Here is a 20,007-nt window from a genome sequence, read left to right as displayed (position 1 = left end):
AGGGAGCCTCTGAAAGCAAGAGATGCCCTGGACTCGGGATGGTGCCTTCAGGGCTACTGGGATTAGGGCAAGCAGGGGGCAGAGGGGACCAAACACGCATGGAAAAGCTGCTGAACCAAAGCTGCCAATCTCTGGGTGATTTGGCTGAGCTCTAGAGCAGCTCTGACGATGGAGAGCCAGGAAATGCAAAGCTCTGCGGGAGAAGGGGAGCTAAGTACCGTGCTTGGTTGTTGCTAAGAATACAATTATCCATACTAACGATTGCCTGCCTGATAGGATTACCAATAAAGACAAACGCAGGGAGGATCATGGCTCCACTTCCTTCCTCCCACCCGGAGATTTAATCCTGTCTTTGTTTGAGTTTTGTCTTTGGTCCGTCAATAAAAAAACTCTGCTCCGGGTGGTATCTCCGGAGCCTTTTCCCATAGGAGAAACTTTCCGGGGTGAATTCCATGTGTGCTCCCCCCATGTGCATCCTGCTCCGTGCTGGTTTCACCCTGGCAGGAATAGTTTAGGCCTTCTAATTTCAGCCTGCTTTGTGAAAGGTTGGCTAATCCTCCCAGCAGTCTCAAGGGGCAGGAAATCCTCAGAGGCAGAGTCTGGGGGAACCTGACAACTCCTCGGCCACTCTGCTTGCCAGTTTGTGATGGCTTTTGGACACATCCTGGTTTTTCAGTCTCCTGTTTTTCAGCAAAATGCTCGAGGGGAGGCTCTGGCAGCCCAGCTGCTCTCGGTACCAGCTTTACCTGGTGGGTATTCCAGCAGTTGATGGCACTGATGTCCCTGCAGCTCCTGGGGAAGGTGGAGTGATGCTCTGGAGCTTGGCATGGATGTGCTGCCAGATGCTGCTCACCCAGGGGAGCCAGGACAGCCTTCCCGGCCCTGCCAGCCCCTCCGCTACCCAGCCAAGGGCTAACAAGGTGCAAATGCTCATTAAACTTTTCCCGGAGACCAGACAACACCCCGGCGCGTCCGAGCTCACCGAGCCCTGGGTGAGGGAACATCCCGGGAGACCGAAACCTTCCCGTTGTTCGAATGGGATCTGTTAACGACTGACAGGACAAGAGGAAATGTCCTCAAGTTGCGCCAGGGGAGGTTTAGATTGGGTATTAGGAACAATTTATCCACTGACAGGGGTTATCATCCTAGAAGTCTTTTCCAATGTAAATGATTCTAGTTTGGGAATGACTTTGTGGATGTAAAGCAGTGTCTAATGAAAGATCCCCTTGTCCCAAGCCGGACTCGCATCAAGCAGAGCATCCCGAGCCTTCCCCTCTGGCCGCCCCTTCCCAAATCCCACCCTGGCTGCGGTGGCCGCGGGCGGGGAGCGGGGCCGGGCCGGGCTGCGGGCTCGGAGGGAGCGGTGGGTGCCGGGCCCGGTGCCGGGGGGGCCGGGGGTGGGCAGGGCCGGCGATGACGCCGGTAAAGCCGGCCGAGAGCCGGCCCAGCCCCGCCGCCGGCCGAGCGCTGCCCGCGCACCCCCCGCGGCCGCGCACTCGGCTCGGGCGGGCTCCGGCGGCGGCGCAGGATGGAGCTGCCCGTGGACTCGTACCTGGCCGTGCCGCTGCTCTTCACCGTGCTGGCCCTCGTCCTCGCCTCCGTCTTCCTGAGGCTGCGGGGAGGCGGCGGCGAGCGGGCGGCGGAGCGGCCCCGGGGGCCCGCGGCGGAGCCGACTCGGGAGGGCGGCCCCGGCGGCGAAGCGGCGGCAGCGGGGCCGGAGGACGAGGGGAGCCGGGTGCCGGTGGAGGAGGTCGGAGTGGGCGGCGAGGGGAAGGAAGCGGTCACCGAGCAGCGGGAGGCGGCGGCGGAGCCGGGCCCCGCGGCCGAGCCCAGCCCCGCGGCGGCCGAGAGCATCCCCGGGCAGCCCCCGGAGCAGCCCCGGCAGCCGCCCCAGGAGCCCCGGCAAACCCCCCAGGAGCCCCGGCAAACCCCCCAGGAGCCCCGGCCGCATCCCAAGGAGCCGCCCGAGGAGCCCCGGCAGCCCCCGGAGGAGCCCCGGCAGCCCGGACACCGGGAGGATGCGGAGAGCAAGGTAAGGCCGGTCCCCCCAGTGCCCCCGTGGTGTCCCTTCCCCATCCCTCTGTCCCCCCGAGTGGCGGGGTGGGAGCAGCGCTCCGGGTTTTCCCCTAAAATAAGAGAAGTCCCGGCAAAGCCCGTGTTTTGTCTTCGGGTGGGAACAAGCTCATTGTCCCCGGGGAGGCAGCGGTTTGGGGGGTGCTTCTGCCTCCTTCCCTCCCCGGCCCGCCAAGGAATGCTCCTAAAAATAATCAAGAAAGTGAAGATTTAAGGGAAAGGAAGCGTGTGTCAGTGTGAGCCTCTGCTGTGTGCACATCTAACCCCCGGGAATCTTTTCCTTTCTCCAAGAGCTTGTCCAGGTGCTGGGGGATGTGCTTGTGTTTATTCTTCCCGTCCGCATCCCTTTTCTGTGGGTTACACAAACTGTCCCCGGGCTCCGTGCGCTGTCCCTGCCCGCCCCAGGGAAGGGACCGCCCCACTCCTCAGCCCCCCAGGATGCTGGCCCCAGCCTCTGACCCCTGGCTGAGCTGGGGGGGCTGGGGGCGGCACTGATGCCAATAAACGCTCGGTAAATCCTCCTCCTCCTCCTCCTCCATCGGATCTTGTTTAAAAATAAAAGAGCGACCCGGTGTCCACGGGAAGATCTTGTTCTGCTCTTGCCCAGCCTGGATGGGACTCGGTGACAACCTGAGGCACCCGAATCCCTGTCCTGGTGGCTTTCTGCCGTGTGGCTCCTTGTGCAAGGGGCGGGAAGGGAGCGCTGGGAATGCGGGAGCGTCGCCGTGTGCCGGCAGCGTGCTTGGGCCGGAGCACGGGGCTGGGGCCCAGTCGCCTCCTGGCTATTATTAGCAGCATTTGTAATCCGCAGCAACTGTTTCCAGGCTGCCGGGCAGCGCACACTCAGCCCTCGCCTTGGAAAGCATCTCCAGTGACTCACCGGATAGCCTTGGGCAGGTCCGGGGCACGCGCACGCTGCTCTGTGACACCCGCGGGGCACCTGCTGGGGCTGGGATGTGCCTCTGCCTCCCTGTGCTCCTCGCACCTCCCTTGGTGCTTTTTGAGCCTCAGAGCTGTCCCTGTCCCTTTCCTGGTGCCCCTCACCCTTGGATACAGCTCTAGAGCAGCCCCGTGCCTTGTACAGCATCCTGGAAACCACATCTGTTTCTCTCGTGTGATTTATCAGTGCCTGTGAGTACCAGGATCTCTGGAGAGCTCCTGGGCCACCCTTGGCCAGCTGGGTCCTGGCTGGGCCAGCTCAGCACCAAAGTTGGCAACTTGTCTGGAGCTGCTCTCTGGTGAGGTGCATTGGGACAGACGGACAGATCCAGGGCTGCCAGAGCCCACAGGTTCCTCTGCTGCTAGCTCACGTCTTGGGAATGTTTTCTTCCCCTCTGGCTGCTCTTCAGCCCTGATTTCTGTGAACAGGCACTGCTGCAATGCTTGTTGCCTTCAGAGAAGGGCTCAGCTGCTTTGTCCCCACTCAGCACAGGTGCAGTACCAGGGTTTGTGCGCCTGGAATAAGTTCTTACTCAAGAAACGGGGAGTTCTGTGTCCTCCAGAAGCCTGGCTGGGCTCCTCACTGGCTTCAGCCGGGGAGCTGAAGGAACAGCACAGGGTCCTGCCCAGCTTTCCCTCCTGGGAATTGTTCCTCACTGTGTGGGCAGGGCAGGACAAGGATGCTGCTCACCCTGAGGAGCATCCCTTTGGGAGGGTCAGGGAGCAGGCCTGTGGTCTGTGGGTGCTGTGGGAAGCAGTGGAGGGGGAGCAATGCTGAGTGTGTGTTTGGGAGCCGTGGCCAGCACATGATCCCACAGCTGCCAGCACTGTGGCACAGCTGGCCGAGGGCCTGTGAGGGACTACGTGCCCTTCCAGCAGGCACCACACACGTGTGGCAGTGCCCAGCCTGCTGATCCAAGGGTTGCTGCTGTGGGCAGAGTGGGACAGACCATCCACAGCTCTACAGGATCTCCCTGATTCCCTGGTTTGGCTCCCTGTGAACATCCTCAAAGCTGCTTCATCCTTCCCCTCCTCCAGCACCACCCAGACCCAAGCCCAGGAAATGTTACAGGCAGGGATGGGACGGGCCCTGGGCAGAGCACGGAGTGCTTTGCTGATGGAATCGTTCCCTTCCCAGCCTGTCTTGGCTCGGTGAGGGCTGCAGTCCCCTGATGTGACTCAGCAGAGGCTCCCAGACCCTGTCCGGCTGCTGGCTCCTGCAGGCTCAGGGCTTCTCATACATCAGCAGGCGCTCACAGAGCTTTCTCTCCTTATTTATTTTCTCTCCTTATTTATTTTCTTTCCCTATTTTCCTTCCCCCCTGTTTGCTCAGCACGCACTGTGCCAGGCTGGCTCGCCTTGCCCGCAGCCATTAACCACTCGAGCAAAGTGCTGATGGATGAAGCCGCGCAGGGAGAGCAGCCTCGGTGTGTTAATGACGGGCTGGATCCCTCTGCCTCCTCCTTCCCTGCTCCCTGCCTGTGCAAACTGGGATCTGCTGGGGCAGCTGAGTGTCTCAGCCTCCCTCCTGCTTCCATCTCCTGGTAAATCGCTAAAATTGAAGGTTCCCTGCCCCTCTCTGCAGTGACCAGTTCATTGCAGCATCATGCTCAGGGCTACAGAATGACCCAGTGGCAGAGCAGGGAAAGGAGCCCAGGAGTCCTTGTTTCCCTGAACTGCTGGTAGTGTTTCCCCTTGTCTCTGCTGGCTCCCATCACTGAAAAAAACCCCTTAATTAGTCTGTCATTGTCTGTTCTCATCCCCATCCCCAGCTCGTTAATGGATGAGGCAGTGCTGTCAAAGCAATCCCGTAATGAAAAGCTGCTGGGTGGGAACCGGGTGGGAACAGCAGCGAATCTGGGGCTGTGGAGCGTGGTTCTTGTGAGAAACGTTCAACTCCCTAATGAGCCATTCTGTCCTGAAGTGACAGGTGGCAGGGACCGGGCAGGGTTGTCAGTGTTGGAGCAGAGCCACCTCCAAGATGCCATCCTGGCCAAAATGTTCAGGAGATGGGGAGGGTGAGTGGGCAGTGCCAGCCTGGCTGGTTTGCCAAGGGTTAATTGCAGCTGAGCCGACAGCTTCAAACAGAGCAGGGGTGAGTGTGTGACAGAGGGGAGAGGGGACACACAAACCCTGCCTGGGGGCTGTCACCTGCACAGCAGAGCCACAAAGGCTTCATCTGCCTCCTCTGCCAAGCTCCTGGGGCATTTTCCCCGTGCCTCCCACCCCAGGCTGGGCCTCCCTGGGGGCTCCCGGTGCCTCTGGACACAGCAGGCAGCCCAAACCCCGCAGCTCCCACCAGGAGCCCTGCTCACATTTACAAAGTCATCATTTCCCCCTCTGATGCCTCCTGCCCTCCCTCCCTGTGCTGCAGGGAGAGGGTGTCTAATTAAGTCTGGCTGTAATTGGCAGCTGTTCAGGCCGTGTCTGCGCTGCCAGAGGGCTGGGACAGGAGCTCCAGTGTCCCACAGGGCACTGGGGAGGGATGTGGGGATGTGCCACTCCTGTCACAGCCCTGGCAGCAGCACTGCCAGGGAATGCAGGGCTCCTCACCCCGATCCCTGCCTGCTCAGATGTGCCCAGCTCTCACAGAGCCGCCTGTGCCAGGCACAAATGCCTCATCCCCTGCAGTGAATGGGAACTGGGAAGTGACACAGGACGTGTGTCACCCCCAGGGACCTGTGCACGTGTCCTGCCCGCCCTGAACCCCACCATGGGGCTCTGCTGGCACGTGGTGAGGAACAGGGGGACATTGGGGTGTGTGGTGTGTCCCCTACATGGGTCGAGAAGTTTGGAGTCCCACAGGTCCTTGTGGGCTGGGTGAAGCCCTGGAGCTGTGCCAGGGTTGCTGGAGGACTCTTTGCCTCCTGAAGTGCCCACTTTTTGTGAAGCTGCCAGCTGAGGGCCGGCTTTGCCTGCTGCCAGGGATGCCATGCAGCTCAGCAAGGACATCCTGGTGTGGGTGTTTGCTGTAGCAAAAAGGGAAGGAGCTGGATTTGGTGGTGCCTGCAGGGATGGGTGTGCTCAGCTGGGCTCCTCACCCTGCTGTGGGACACACCAGAGCTCTCCTGGCACTGCCTGCTCCTCATTAAGGGCTGGGTGATCCAAGAGCTTCAGAAATGCTCTGCCCACTCTGTGCCTTGTCCTTGCCCGTAGCAGTGACAGGGGAAGTGGCAGGAGCAGATGCTCCCATGCTCTGGGGGGCTCAGACCTGCAAAACTCCATCTCCACGTGAGGGACATCCTCTCCAGGCCCCCCAGAGCTGGCAGGACATCACCAGGGCTGGAGAACCGCTCTTGGTCTGCAGCTGCTCCTCTGGGCAGAGAGAGGATGGAGAGCCCCAGTGGTGGGTGAAGGGGAGCTGCTGACACAGCAGCTGCTTTGCTCTGCTAAACTCTGACCAACATTATTATTATTATTTAGTCTTTTTTTAAAGGTTTCTTCCTTCCCCTTTTCTCCTGGCTTTTCTCTTTCTGGCTGGCTCTCTCCTGTCTGCTTTCTTTCCCTCTTGCAATGTCTTGCATCAGGCTTGGAGCAGAAAGTGCAGCCATAAATGGCAACACACAGGACCCAGGAGTTTAATCCAAGATAATTTTCTCCTCTTGCTTTGCAGCCTGGGATCTTCCCTTTTCCTGAAGCTGGAGCAGGGCACTTCTTTGTCCCCTGCCTGCCCATAAGGCTGTCCCTGAAGAAAGGGTGAGGGACACACCACCCCCCAAGTGTCCTCTTGTCCTTTCTGAGAAAGAAGCCCAGGTTTGCAGCAGGGATGGAGCAAGTGGGGAGGAAATGGCCAGAAATGAGCTGAAAACCAGATGATGCTGCAGTGGGAAGCCTGGCTCCCACCTCCCACGGGCTGGGAGAGGGTTCAGTGCGGGCAGAGCCTTGAGGGGGTCAGGATGCCAAGCTCCTCTGTCTGAGCCACCCTCCCCAGGGAGACCCAGGCTGGCCATGCTCAGTGCTGGCTGTGCCCAAGATGCCCCTGAAGCTTTGTCCTCGCCCTGCTTTGCTCCAGAGCCAGCTCCACGCGCGGGTGTCGTGGCCATGGAGCTGAAGGGCAGCAGCACGTTTGTGATCATCCAACAAATGAAATGCTTGGCTCTGCAGCCGGGAGCCGCCGAGGCAGATGGATCGGATGGATCGCTGCCTTGTTATTGAAGGCGGATGACTTGCTGCATTTTAACCCTGGCCTTTCCTGAGCCCACTGAGCGGTGCCCAGGTGTGAGTCAGAGGTGCCAGGGCATGGACTGTGCTGTGCCCGGGCTGGCTGGGTGATGCCCGCGGGCAGGAGCGGGCACGGAGCATCCCTGGAGCGTTCCCGGAGCTTTCCCGAGAGGGTTCCTGGGGCATCCCAGGAGCGTCCCCGGAGCGATCCCGGAGCTTTCCGGGTGCATTCCCGGAGCGCTCCTGGGACATTCATGGAGCGATCCCGGATTGTTCCCGGATCATCCCCGGAGCGTTCTCAGAGAGTTCCCAGATTGTTCCCGGAGCGTTCCCGGATTGTTCCCGGATCATCCCCGGCCCGTCCCGTTGCGCTCCCGGCCCCGCACGGCCCCGGGCCCTGCAGCTGCCGCCCAGCGCGTCCCTGGCCCGGCAATGCGATCTTTGTTTGCCGCAGCAGCTGCTGGCGCGGCCCGTGTCAAGTCTCCTCCAGATGCTCCCGGATAATGACGTGCACGGCTCCCTGCAGTGCTGCTTCTCGCCGGTTTTTGTTTTTGTTTTAATTTTTTGGTTGTTTTTTTTTTTTTTTTTTTCCCTGAGGGGAGGTTTTCATGGCACCGGAGAGACGCTGATTTGTGGGCTCTTGGGCAGAGCACTCCGCTCCTTTCTTCTCCAGTTGTTCCTTCCTCACTCCCAGCTGCTCCAAACTCTCCCTGCATTCTCCCTGGGCTGTGCTTCCCACAGAACATCAGCACCTGGGGTGCCCTGGTGTGTGACGGTGTTCACAGGGGCCTTATGTTGAGGGAAGAGATGGGGATCTGACTCCATGTTTCAGAAGGCTTGATTTATTATTTTATTACATATATTACATTAAAACTATACTAAAAGAATAGAAGAAAAGGTTCTCATCAGAAGGCTAGCTAAGAATAGAAAAGAATGAATAACAAAGGTCTGTGGCTCAGACAGAGAGTCTGAGCCAGCTCACTGTGATTGGCCATTAATTACAAACATCCAACATGGGCCAATCACAGATGCACCTGTTGCATTCCACAGCAGCAGATAATCAATGTTTACATTTTGTTCCTGAGGCCTCTCAGTTTCTCAGGAGGAAAAAATCGTAAGGAAAGGATTTTCATGAAAAGATGTCTGCCACAATGGTGTCCTCCAAGTCTCCCAGTGCTGTCCCAACATCTTCCCCGTCCCTGCTTTCCAGGTGCTGGTTTTCACCTTGTCATACACAAAGGAACAGGTGTGCATGTGGAGCAGGTTAAGGTTCCTAAACGGGACCTGTTTTCCCTCTGAAGTGGTTCCCCCTTGGAGAAGTGTTCAGCATGGAAAGGCTTTGGTGCAGGGTTGTTTCTGGGACAGAGTCACTTCATTTGTGGATTGACTGGAGTGAGAAGAGATTCTGGTAAAAGAGAAGGCTCCCTTTAGATTTCTAGGACAGTTTGGGAAGTTGAGATTTAATTTTTAAGAACTGTTTGTGACTTACAATAGTGCTACATCAGGTCTTGGTTGGAAGGAATAATATTGGCCTGTCAATTCAGGTCTTTTGCCAGCAAAGTTACAGAAAACTTTTTGATACTTATAAAAACTGTAATCAAAGCCACTTCACAGTGTTCTGCTATTCTACTGTATTTTATGTAAAGATCAGGATTTACTCTGACTGGGTTTTCAATATTTCAGTATTTCAGGACAGCAGCACCCAATGGCCATGGCAAGGCTGAGATTCAGGGGTGAAATTCTGAATTTTGGGCTTCTCCAGGCAGAGAGGGCTCTCCCCTCTCCCAGGCTCCAGGTGGGGCTTTGTCCCTGCTGGCATTTCCAGCCCCGTGCTGGCATTTCAGTGCAAGGCCAAGGGACACGGTGTCCCTGCTCCCTGCCCACACAGATCCTCCTCCACAGCCCTCCAGGCTCAGCAGGGAAACCTTCAGCTGAAGGTTTTGGGCAGGGAAAGCTGGCTGAGCACGGGGGTCCAGGCCACCCACAGCTGCTGTGGGGCTGGGAAAGCCCAGCCCAGCCCCAGGAGGGCAGGGTGGGATGGGGAGGTCTCCAGGGGGTGATGGAGAAGGCAGCTGGCAGAGCATTAACAAACCAGACATGTCCCCTCCTCCCTTCTGCTGCATCAGCATCCCAGGCAGCTGCCTGAGCCCTGCCAGGACACAGGGACAGCCCTGCCAGGACACACAGACAGCCCAGCCTGGAGCTGCCACAGCCAGCCCAGCCCTCACTGGGGCCTCCTTGCCCTGGTCCCACCCCACGGGCTGGGGCTGCCACAGGGAGCAGCTCCAGAGCTCCACATGGAGCAGCTCCTGAGCTCCACATGGAGCAGCTCCAGAGCTCCACATGGAGCTGATCCTGAGCTCCACAGGGAGCAGCTCCTGAGCTCCACATGGAGCAGCTCCAGAGCTCCACAGGGAGCAGCTCCAGAGCTCCACAGGGAGCAGCTCCTGAGCTCCACAGGGAGAGATCCTGAGCTCCACAGGGAGCTGATCCTGAGCTCCGCAGGGAGCTGATCCTGAGCTCCGCAGGGAGAGATCCTGAGCTCCAGCCCTGGTTGCAGGACCGGGCACTGGAGGTCTCTGGGGTTCCCCGCTCCAGCAGCCATTCCTGGCTTGGCACACAGCACAGGCATGGGGCAAAGTGGGCCATGGGCCACCTTCAGCATTTGTCCATGTGTGCAGGAGCTGCCAGGGCTGGTTGGTTGAGCACTTGGGGATGTTTGTGCTCAAAGCTTTTGTCCTTTTCCAGATCCCACCGCTGGGTGCCTCGCCTGGATCCGGCCTCGGGCACACAGGACAAGCAGAGGACACACGGGGCCACGAAGCACTTTCCAGCCATGCAGAGGTGTGTGGGAGGGTGGCACAGCCCACAGTGTGCCAGTGTCCCTGCAGGGTGGGGCATTGTCCCCGGGTGGCAGTGGCCTGGGGAGGGGGCAAAGCTTCCCTGCTGTTCTCCCTGGTGAGGCTGGGTGGCCTCTTAATGACCCAGCCCATTTAAAACAGAAGGAAATGGTGCTCCAGGGGCAGGTTTGTGATGCCCTGGGGGTGGGGGTCAGCGAGGTGGGTCCTTCTGAGGCAGCTGGAGAGGGAGCAGCCCCAGGAGGACAGAGGGACAGGGATGTGGAGGAAGGGGCAAGGGAGGTGCTGGCATCTGCCTCCAAGCCATCCAAGCACAGAAGAGCTGTGCTGCAGGGAGCTCAAGGCTGGCACGAGCAGGGGTGCCCAGCCAGCCCTGGCACGCTGCTGTCGCCTGCCAGCCTGGCACCCCTGCCTGTCCCTCTCTGCTCCTGTCAAGTGTGTTGGAGCAGATCTATTTTCCTTCCTTGGAGGTTTGCCACCCAAATTTCCTGCTGCTCTCATTGCTAAACGCTCAGTTCCCAATGCCCAGGCGAGGACGAGGCTGAAATCTCCCTCCTGGACGGTTGGGTGTCCCAGGGGATGTCCCAGCTCACAGGGGGAGATGGATGTGATGGGGAACTGCTGCCCTGGGCTTGTGCCCTCCCTGTGCCCTCCCTCTGGGTGCCTCCCCAGCCATCCTCAGCCTGGGTGTCCAGTGGGAAGTGCCCATGTTTGGAAGCGTGGCCCAAAATAGCCGTGGCTGCAGCAGGTGGGGGTCCTGGTGCATCTCCTTGTGGGGAACAGGGTGGCCAGAGGAGGCCAAGGGGCTGTGAATAATGCACATTCCTGCCCCATGACAAACTCACCCAGCTCTGGGCCGGGGCTGTGCTCCAGCAGCTCCTCCCCAGCTCTGCCCTGCACAGCCGGCACCCAGCTCTGCCTGCTCCTTCCCCCTGGGTCTCCTTCCCCACAGCTTTTCCCTCGACAATGAGGGGCTTGGCAGCCTCCCCTCTCTGCAGGTGCTCTGTCCTTTTGCCAGGAGGCTGCAGGAGACACCCCTGGGTGCTGGTTGTGACCGTGTTCACAGGGGTCTGAGGATGAGGGAAGAGACGAGGATCTGACTCCGTGTTTTAGAAGGCTTGGTTTATTATTTTATGATATATATTATATTAAAACTATACTAAAAGAATAGAAGACAAGATTTCATCAGAAGGCTGGCTAAGAACAGAAAAAGAAGGAATGATAACAAAGGCTTATGGCTCAGACTCTCTGTCCAAGCCAGCTGACTGTGATTGGCCATTAATTAGAAACAACCACATGAGACCAATCACAGATGCACCTGTTGCATTCCACAGCAGCAGATAACCATTGTTTACATTTGGTTCCTGAGGCCTCTCAGCTTCTCAGGAGGAAAAACCCTAAGGAATGGATTTTTCATAAAATGTGTCTGTGACAGCAGTGCCCCCTGGGCTCGGCTCACAGGGGTTTGCAGCTGGAGCACAGGGCTGTGCAGGAGGAAATCCCTCATGCAGGGGCTCTGCCATGTGTCCTTGTCTTATCTCCAGAGCTGGGGTGCTCCCCTCTCTCCCTGCTTGGAGATTCTGCACAGGACAAGGTTCTGGGCTTGATGAAGTTTGTTGTATCTTGTAGAAGGGAGCCCCAAAACTTCCAAAATTGCTTTGCCCTTTAAAAAAACCCCAAAATGTGCTGTTGCTGCTCCAGACACCAGCTGTGGATGGCTCCTGGAGGGGTCCCAGGACAACCCCCCAGTGCTGCCTTTGACCCCCATGGCTGCTGAATGTCCCTGTGCTCCAGAGCAGCTCCTTGGCCCGTGGCTCTGGCTGGGGATCCACCTTTCCTCCTGCCAGCACAGCCTGTCCAAGCCTGGCCTGGGGCACGCACAAGTCCCTGTGGCTCTTGGCTCAGTCCCTTTGGGCAGGAGGGGTGGCAGGGGTGCAGCTGGGAGGGAGGTGCTCAGGCACAAGGCTCTTCTTAAAAACCTTAATATCTCTTTGATGATAAACCTTAATATCTCTTTGATTATAAACAATATCTTTTTGATTATATACCTTAATCTCTTTGATTATAAACCTTAATATCTCTTTGATTATAAACCTTAATATCTCTTTGATTGTAAACAATATCTTTTTGATTATAAACCTTAATATCTCTTTGATGATAAACCTTAATATCTCCTTGATTACTTGCGTTTCACAGCCAGATGACTGGCACTGACTAGTGAGAGGGAAGCAGCCTAATGAACCTCACTCATTAGTGAGCATCCCTTTGTCCTGTGCCTGGGAGGAGGCAGGGAAGGGGTGCCCAGGATGTCCCTGGAGCTCCAGGCTCTGCCCCCCAGCCCTGCCCCAGCCAAACGTGGGTTATTCAGCACAGCACCTTCTCCTCATGGCTGTTCTGTTTCTCGCTCCCCCAGGAGGAAGAGGCGGACTCAGAAAACGAGAAGCTGGTGGTGAGAGAGCCAGAGGATGAGGATGGTGAGTGCCAAGCAAGCCAGAGCTCTGCAGGGAGATTATGGACAGCTCTGGAGCCCTGAGTGCTTGGGGATGCTCTCCTTCCTCCAGGAAACTCCTGCCCTTTGCCCAGATGCCCTTGGGCTGTTTGCCATGGGGTAGATTTGTGATGCAGCTGCTCCAAAAGCTCCTTGCTCATCCAGGACAATCTCCAGGGGCTTTAGCCAGGGCCACGTTTAACTGATTAGCCAATTAGGTGATTGGAAAATGATTAATTGACTAATTGGGGTGACAACTGCTGCAGCGCTAAGCAAATGAAACAGATGGTGCCTGAATGTGTGTCTGGAGGGGTCTCTGCTCTGCTGGGGTGTCCCCAGGAGTCCTGGCTGGGGTGGCTGGGGACAGCTGGGGCAGCAGGAGGCCTTGGGGAGTTCCCCCTTCCCTGCCCCACTTTTCTGCCTGGCTCTCTGAAGGCGCTGTGTGGCAATCCCCAGCTCGGGAGGATTATGCCTAATGCCACAGAGAATCAAATTTTAATCCTGGTGCCATTGCTGCGAGGCAGGGGAAGCTCCTTTGGAGACAGGGCTCCCAAAATACACTCATTGCACCCTGCTGGGCTTCCTCACAGCACTGGGGGCTGGGGATGCCACTGTGGGGGCTGTGAGGGGTCTGCTTTGAGGATTGGTGGGTGTATTCTGCCAAATGGATGCTCAGCAATGCTGCTCTGCCTCTGTGCCTGCTCCTGCAGGTCCAGCTCTGTTTCAGGGCTGCCCTGGCACTGCAGGGGCATCCTTACAATGGGCTGGGGAAGGTGATGAGTACTGGCTAGCCCTTCCTGGGCACCTCCTGCAGGCAGGCCCTGGCTCCTCTCCTGAATTATTCCCACTGTTTCTGAAGTATTTCCTAATGGAGCTGAGCAAATCCATGGCCTGGGCTGAGGGATGGAGCTGGGAACACCAGCAGTGCCCTGGGACCAGCCCTGCTCCTCCTCCACTGCCTCCTGTGTGTCCTGGCCCCACTCAGCCCAGAGATGCCCCTGGGGCAGGTGGAGATGCCCCAGCCCTGTGACCAAAGGCACCAGAGCAGCTTTTCCTCCCTGTGGGCAGGGATCACACCAGAGCCTGCTCAGGGCAGAGCTGCTCTCACCCTGCCAGCTCAGGGTCACAGCACTGGCAATGCAGGGCACAGAGATGAAAGACAAATGTTTTCTTTAATGTGAACTCGTGGAGGCTCTCAGTAAGTAGGTCACCTCCTGTTCCTCTGGTGTTTTCCCTGTCCACATGAAAACCCAGCCTCCCCTTTTCTGGGTGTTTCCTGAAGTTTGTTTTCAATCTACAGAAAAAGTTCCTGAGCTCCAAAACCAGCCAGAGGTTTCCAAACCCACACACTGTCTCCTTTTTGTAATCTCACCCTGTGGGCAGGGAGATGGGGACCTTCCTTGCCTCCCTCCTCCCTTATTATTTGCTGAGGAGGTGGCAACTAAACTGCTTCTTTAGGGCCACTCTAAATCCCAAATCTCACTTGATTTGGCAGAAAACCATGTGAGGTAAACAATCTTGATTGTCCTTGAAATCATTGGAGCTTTACAAAGGTAATGAGCAGCTCCTGCTCTGCACCAGCATAAGGAACAGGATGTTACACCCTCTTTTTTTTTTTTTTCTTTTTTTTTTTTTTTCCTTTCTCCTAATATCTCCCAAAGCAGCAGCCAGCTGAATTTTCTTTCCATGCACTTTCATGGTCACCCAAGGTGCTGATAAGCTGCAGCATTACTGCTTCTTTCCAGCTAGCCAGGTTTTCTTTGTTTGTTTGCCTATGGGGAGGGTTTCCCACCCAGGGAAGTGAAATATGGCCAAGCTGAATGTTTGGGGCTGCTTGTGTTGTTCAGCCATTTGTGACCAAGCTGGATAAAGGATTTGCATCCCCTTGGAGCCCCAATGGCATTTAGGGATTAGAGAAACACCCCAGATCAGTAATTGAGTAGTAATCAACCAGGACTGCCCAGGGAAGCTCCCCAACATCAGGAGATGTAAAGAAGTGATGAAATGTGGGCATTAGCAGGGGGGAGGTCTCTGGGAAGTTCCCATCCCACTTCTGTTGCTCCAGGCACTGTGTCCTGGTTTAGGGCAAATTTTGGAGAGAATATCTGAAGGGGTTCTTCTAGAAAGTAGATTTAAGTGGGTTTTTTGGGGTTTTTTTTGGTTTGTTTTGTTGTTTTTTTTTTTTTTCAATAACTCACCAATTTTTATTAGTAAATTACACTTTTGGCATGGAAATTGGTAAAAGTTATTTTTTATTATGATTGTATTTATACTTATTATATTGTGTTGTATTATATTGTGTTTATAGTTATTTCATTATATTATATATATAGTTATTGTATTTATTATTATTGAAACAAGCCTTGCACTGCTTGTTTCTGAGATCTCTGGTTTCCCCACCTACAAAATCAGGCTCTGACTTACTTTTTGCATGGAGGTCCCCAAGGTCTGGCAGCAGCTGAATGTGGGCATGAGCTTGGGGTTGGAGAAATCCCAAAATCAAGGTACTGGACACAAGGAGAAAAATCCTTACGGGCAGAATTGGTCAGAAAATAGAGGGAAGCTGATGCTGAATCCTGAGTGTGAGGGGTTTTCATTTGGGCAGGTGGAGGAGGAGAGACAATCATGGACATGGCCACAATTGCAGTGGAGAGTTTGGGAAGGGGCTCCCTGTGTTCATCCATGAGCTGTGTACAAGTTGGGGTTCCTCTCCTGCCAGGGGAATTTCACCCCTTTAGGGTGCAGGAGCCCTTTAGGGTCCTGCTGGTGTCATCCTGGATACTGGTTTGTGGATAATATGCAATTTTTTCAGGGCCATGCAGATAATGAAGGAACATCTTCCTTGGAAGCATCCCCAGGGCTCTGGGGGTCTGGGGAAGCAGCAAATATTTCTGGGAATGTGCAAACCCCAGTGCTGGATGGTTGGGCTAAAGCAGCCCGTTCCTGCAGTCCTTGGGAGATAAAGGCTCTGAGATAAGCAGCCCACAGATAACACACATCCACAGCAGCAGCTCCTCCTGGGCTGAGCTCCCCTCCTGTTGTTTTCCCCTCTCTGCAGGGAGATAAAGCACGGGAGAGGTTTTTAAGAGCAAATAGTGCTCGAGCAAAATCCGATTGGAAAAGGATCGGCTTTGGCTCAGAGTCTGAGCTTTGCTGCTCTAATTAGCACAGGCTGAGGCTGGAGAGAGCACCCAGAGAAGGAACCTTGGCTTCTCCTCAGGGCTGCTGACAGAGGGGCTGTGTTGGTGCTCCTGGGGCTGTTTGCAGCCCTGGCTTTTGCCATGTGGCATCTTCTTTTTGTCAAGGGCTGCAGGAGAGCTCTGCTTGTGGCACCATCCATGAGCCCCAAGCTGGGGAAAGGGCCCCTGGATGAGCAGAGGGAGGGAGGAGGAGGAATGCAAGCCTGGAGAGGAGAAGTGGAAAATGCTGCGAGTTAATCAGGGCAGGATTAGCATGTCTTGATAAGCCAAGATGGGCCTGCAAGGCTTTGAATCCAGGGAGAACAATGGCATATGTTCCTGGGCTGTAGGATTTCCTTGGATCTGCTTCCAGCAGGCTGCTCACTCAGCACTCTTCACTGTTTGCAGTGCTGGCAGTGCCCAGGCTCCTGCCATCCTCTGGGACCCACACTGCCTCCCTGGCAGTGCCCAGGCTCCTGCCATCCCCTGGCTCTGCTCTGGGATCCTCCCTGGCAGTGCCCAGGCTCCTGCCATCCCCTGGCTCTGCTCTGGGATCCTCCCTGGCAGTGCCCAGGCTCCTGCCATCCCCTGGCTCTGCTCTAGGATCCTCCCTGGCAGTGCCCAGGCTCCTGCCATCCCCTGGCTCTGCTCTGGGATCCTCCCTGGCAGTGCCCAGGCTCCTGCCATCCCCTGGCTCTGCTCTGGGATCCTCCCTGGCAGTGCCCAGCCTTCCTGCAGATTGGAGCTGACTCAGGGAAGGTGCTGGGGTGAGGTGGCCAGAGTATTTGGGGTGCAGGAGCAGAGCAGAGAGCACCCAAAGGAAGAGCCCCACTGGTGTGGTTTGTGGCTCTCAGGAGGTCTCTGGTTCACAGATTTCTTGCTGTTTTTTTGTCTCCCCTCTCCAGCTGCAGAGGAGACATTTTCATTTAAATACAGTCCTGGGAAGCTAAGGGGGAACCAGTACAAGTCAATGATGTCCAAAGAAGAATTAGAGGAAGAACAAAGGTAAGTTGAGGTTCCTTTTTCTTCTTGCCCAAGCCCACCTGGCTGATGTGCCTTGGAGCAAGCTGGGTGTGCTCAGATTCTCTCCCCACACTGCCCTCAGTGTCTCACTGCTCTGGAGCTCCAGACCTCTCCCACATAGGAAAATATGAGAACAAATTAAGCCACACTGATTTAGGAGATGGAGGCACTGTGGCCCTAAATACCTTTGGAGCTCCTCTGGATGCTTAGACCAAATTTTCCTGGTGGATTTGCCCTGACCCCATTAGTTCTGTGCTGACAGGTGTATCCTGAGGAGCTGACCTTTGGTTACTTCCCCTCCCTTGGGGCTGGGGATAGCATCCCAGCCAAGAGCATGGGCACAGCTCAGAAACACCGGGGCAGAGTGAGGGAGCACAAGGCTCTAGAGCTCACTGAGATGGGGCTGGCACTGCAAGTGTCCATCCCCAGGGCTGTCTCCTCAGCTGGATGTGGTGGGGATTTACCAACTGGTGGGCCTGGTCGAGATGGAGAATTGTCCATCTTGCACTTCTTGCTGAAGTATCCCCTGAGCCCTGCATGAAGAAAGGTCAGACCTGTCCTGTCACTTCAAACAAGCGTTCTGGCTCGAGATTCCCCAGCCTGTAGAAGGAATAACCCCCAGCTGAGGGCTCTGTGGCAGGCTGCTCCCTCACAGGTGTCTGCAGCTCACACCCCTTCCCTGAGGGTGAGCTCCAAGGAACTGATTCCCAGGGGTGGCTCAACAGGCCTGGGAGGTGGTGCTGTCCCCACTGCTGTCCCAAGGGCTGTGGGACCCAATTCTCCACCCAGAGATTTGCAGAAAGTGATTTAGGGACATTTGTCACCCCTTGCCTGTCAAATCATGGTCTAAATACCACCACAGCTGGCCTGGTGTAAAGAACCAAGCAGAAACTTGAGCACAGCAAGGAAGGCAGAGATGGGGGATCACAGCTCACCCCCAACTCAGGCATCTCCTGCTGGCAAATCCTGCCTTGAGGCTCTTGGGCAGCATCCCTGTGATGCTGGCTGAGGTTTTTCTGTGTGAGGTGAGCAGGGCACTGTGGTAAGCAGAGTAAATCCAGAGACCTGCCCTGCTCTGGGGTCAGCAACAGGAATGAGCTCTGGTTTCCTCTGGCATGGGGTTGATTCTGCATTGGCAAAAATGTTTGCTTTCTTCTTTTCCACGTGTGTGTTGTGCCTGAAGCCCCCACCCTGTAACTGCTGAGCAGGGCTGTGAGTGTCACTGCGTTTTTCACTTGGGGAGGGTGGTGGGGGGATGAGCCAGGTGAATGCCAGGGACACCCATGGGGCTCAATGGGATTTGCTTTTCAGGATCCTGCTAAGCACCAATGCAAAAATCGACCTGCAGCTGGCAAATTCCAACCCTTTGCACCAGCAGCTCCATCCAAGCTGAGCAATCACTGCTCAGGTTTGCAGGGCCAGGACTCCTGCAGGGCCTTGGGCTGGTTCCTGTGTGACAAAAAATGCCCTTGTTGTCACCTGGAGACACTGAGGTGATGTTGTCTAAGGACAGCAGTGGGATGGGGGTTTTGTTGGGCTTGGAGAAATCCCAAAATCAAGGCACTGGACACAAGGAGAAAAATGCTTAAGGGCAGTATTGATCAGAAAACAGAGGGAAGCAGATGCTGAATCCTGCATGTGAGGAAGGGAGGGGAAGGACTCAGAACTCAGGATTCAGAACAGGCTCCAGGGGTGATGGACCTGTCCTGGGCACATGGCACAGCCCAGGCACCTCAGGCTGCTCTTGTCTGTGTGGAGCAGCTGCAGGGCAGCACAGTGCACCTGAACTGATGGGTTTCATGTCCCGTGGAGGCTCTGACCAACCTTCCCCACTGAGGGCCACTGCCAGATGTGTTTTTCCTACTGCTCCTTTATTTTCTTCTCTTCCATATTTGTGTTGTTCATTTCTTTAAGGCAGCTTGGTGAACTTTTTTTTTTTTTTTTGTCTTGCTTTGTTGCTGGCTTACTTTTCCCCCCCTCAAATCTTCACTGCGGCATCAGCAGCTTTTCATTGCAGGCCTCGCAGGTGGTGCAAGGGGGCAGGGCTGCTGCCAGGTAAGCTGGGAGAGCTGAGCACAGCAGCTCAGCCTTGTCCTGCATCCTTCTCCTTGCCCTTCCACCCCTCTCCATGAGCCCTGCCAGTGCTGCTGACCTGCTGTGACCCAGGTTTGCCACCTTTATGTTGCAGGATTGAGCTGACCTCTGATCTCACATCTCTGTAGCGAGTACCTTAGGTCCTCGGCCACAAACATTCTTGCAAATCTTTTTGGTAAGGACACGCTGCTGCTGCTGCTGCTGCTTAGAGGTAGTGGTACCACTGGTAACACCTGCTCGTGTCTTGGGTGATTTTGCTTTTATTTTCCAGGGGAGGGCTTGTTTGGAGCTGCAGTTGGTTGCCTGTCCCACCTCCTTCCCCACCTCCTTCCCCTTCCCTCCTCATAACAGATTAACGAGTCCACTCCTCTCTGCCTCCATCTCACTTTCCACGAGCACTCCAGGGCAAATGGGGGCTCTCACATTTGGATGCTCACCTCTTCCAGCTTGGATGCCTGAAACTGGACATCCCCACAGCCACTTTGTACTGATTTGGGAAATTGGGGCTGCTGCAGAATATTAGGGTGTGTTATCAAAACTCAGACAGCTTTAGTGTGCACTTTTAGCCCTGTCACTCCTCCAGCTTTCTTGTGAACCAATAGGTTCCCATGTGAAACAGCAGAAAGAATAAACATCCCAAAAATGCTTTTTTGGGAGGACCCAAAAGTGGGTTCTCGGAGGCTGCTGGCTGTGTAGTTCACAACTTTGAATTTTGAGACTCCTTGATTTTGGAGATGCCATTGAAACTATTCCTTGCCTGTTCCAGAAGGAGCTGTAGGACTTCAGACAGGAGAGTACAGGCATGCAATAGATTTGGTTATTTAAGCAAAAAACCAACTTCTGTTCTAACCTGCATCCCTGCAGAAGCTGTGGTTGTCCTGCCTACAATTCACTTGAGCCTTGTGGCTTCCAGCTGGTGCTAAATCTGGACTAAAAGGGGAAGGAATGTGACCTTCACTGAGTGAGGCAACTTCCTGCTTTTGGTGACTTCAGCCTTAAAAATTAGAGTGCTCACTGAGGGAGGAGGACAGTAAATCCTTTTGGCAAATACTTGTGCTGGGGTGGTGGCTGTGCTTGATCACACCAGGTGGGTCACCAGTCCTTCTGGAACAGAAGCACGTAGCCTCTGCCCCCCTGGGGGAGAAAAACAGTCTGGGCAGGAAGGGGAAGAGTGCAGGGGAAGGATGCAGCC

General features: G+C 55.8%; 1 protein-coding gene across 3 annotated transcripts in view; it reads left to right on the top strand.

Annotated features, from left to right (window-relative positions):
- The first annotated feature begins 1,481 nt into the window (after positions 1-1,481).
- The window catches only part of MXRA7 (matrix remodeling associated 7), a 31,629-nt gene continuing 13,103 nt past the window's right edge, over positions 1,482-20,007 (top strand). For 2 of the 3 annotated variants that reach the window (XM_054278831.1, XM_054278833.1), the window contains exons 1-4: positions 1,482-2,032; positions 9,922-10,017; positions 12,445-12,505; positions 16,604-16,703. In XM_054278831.1, the coding sequence (XP_054134806.1) occupies positions 1,529-2,032; positions 9,922-10,017; positions 12,445-12,505; positions 16,604-16,703 (761 nt within the window). In that variant the 5' untranslated portion in view covers positions 1,482-1,528. Of the gene's footprint in view, positions 2,033-9,921; positions 10,018-12,444; positions 12,506-16,603; positions 16,704-18,725; positions 18,777-18,909; positions 18,991-20,007 lie in introns of all 3 variants that reach the window. The other variant, XM_054278832.1, reaches the window with a different exon arrangement.

The sequence above is a fragment of the Melozone crissalis genome, unplaced genomic scaffold (assembly GCF_028551555.1).
Source record: "Melozone crissalis strain CALT ecotype California unplaced genomic scaffold, PUWL_Pcris_2 ptg000026l_1, whole genome shotgun sequence".
Classification (NCBI taxonomy): Eukaryota; Metazoa; Chordata; class Aves; order Passeriformes; family Passerellidae; genus Melozone; species Melozone crissalis.
This window is presented reverse-complemented; position numbering and strand designations above follow the sequence as displayed.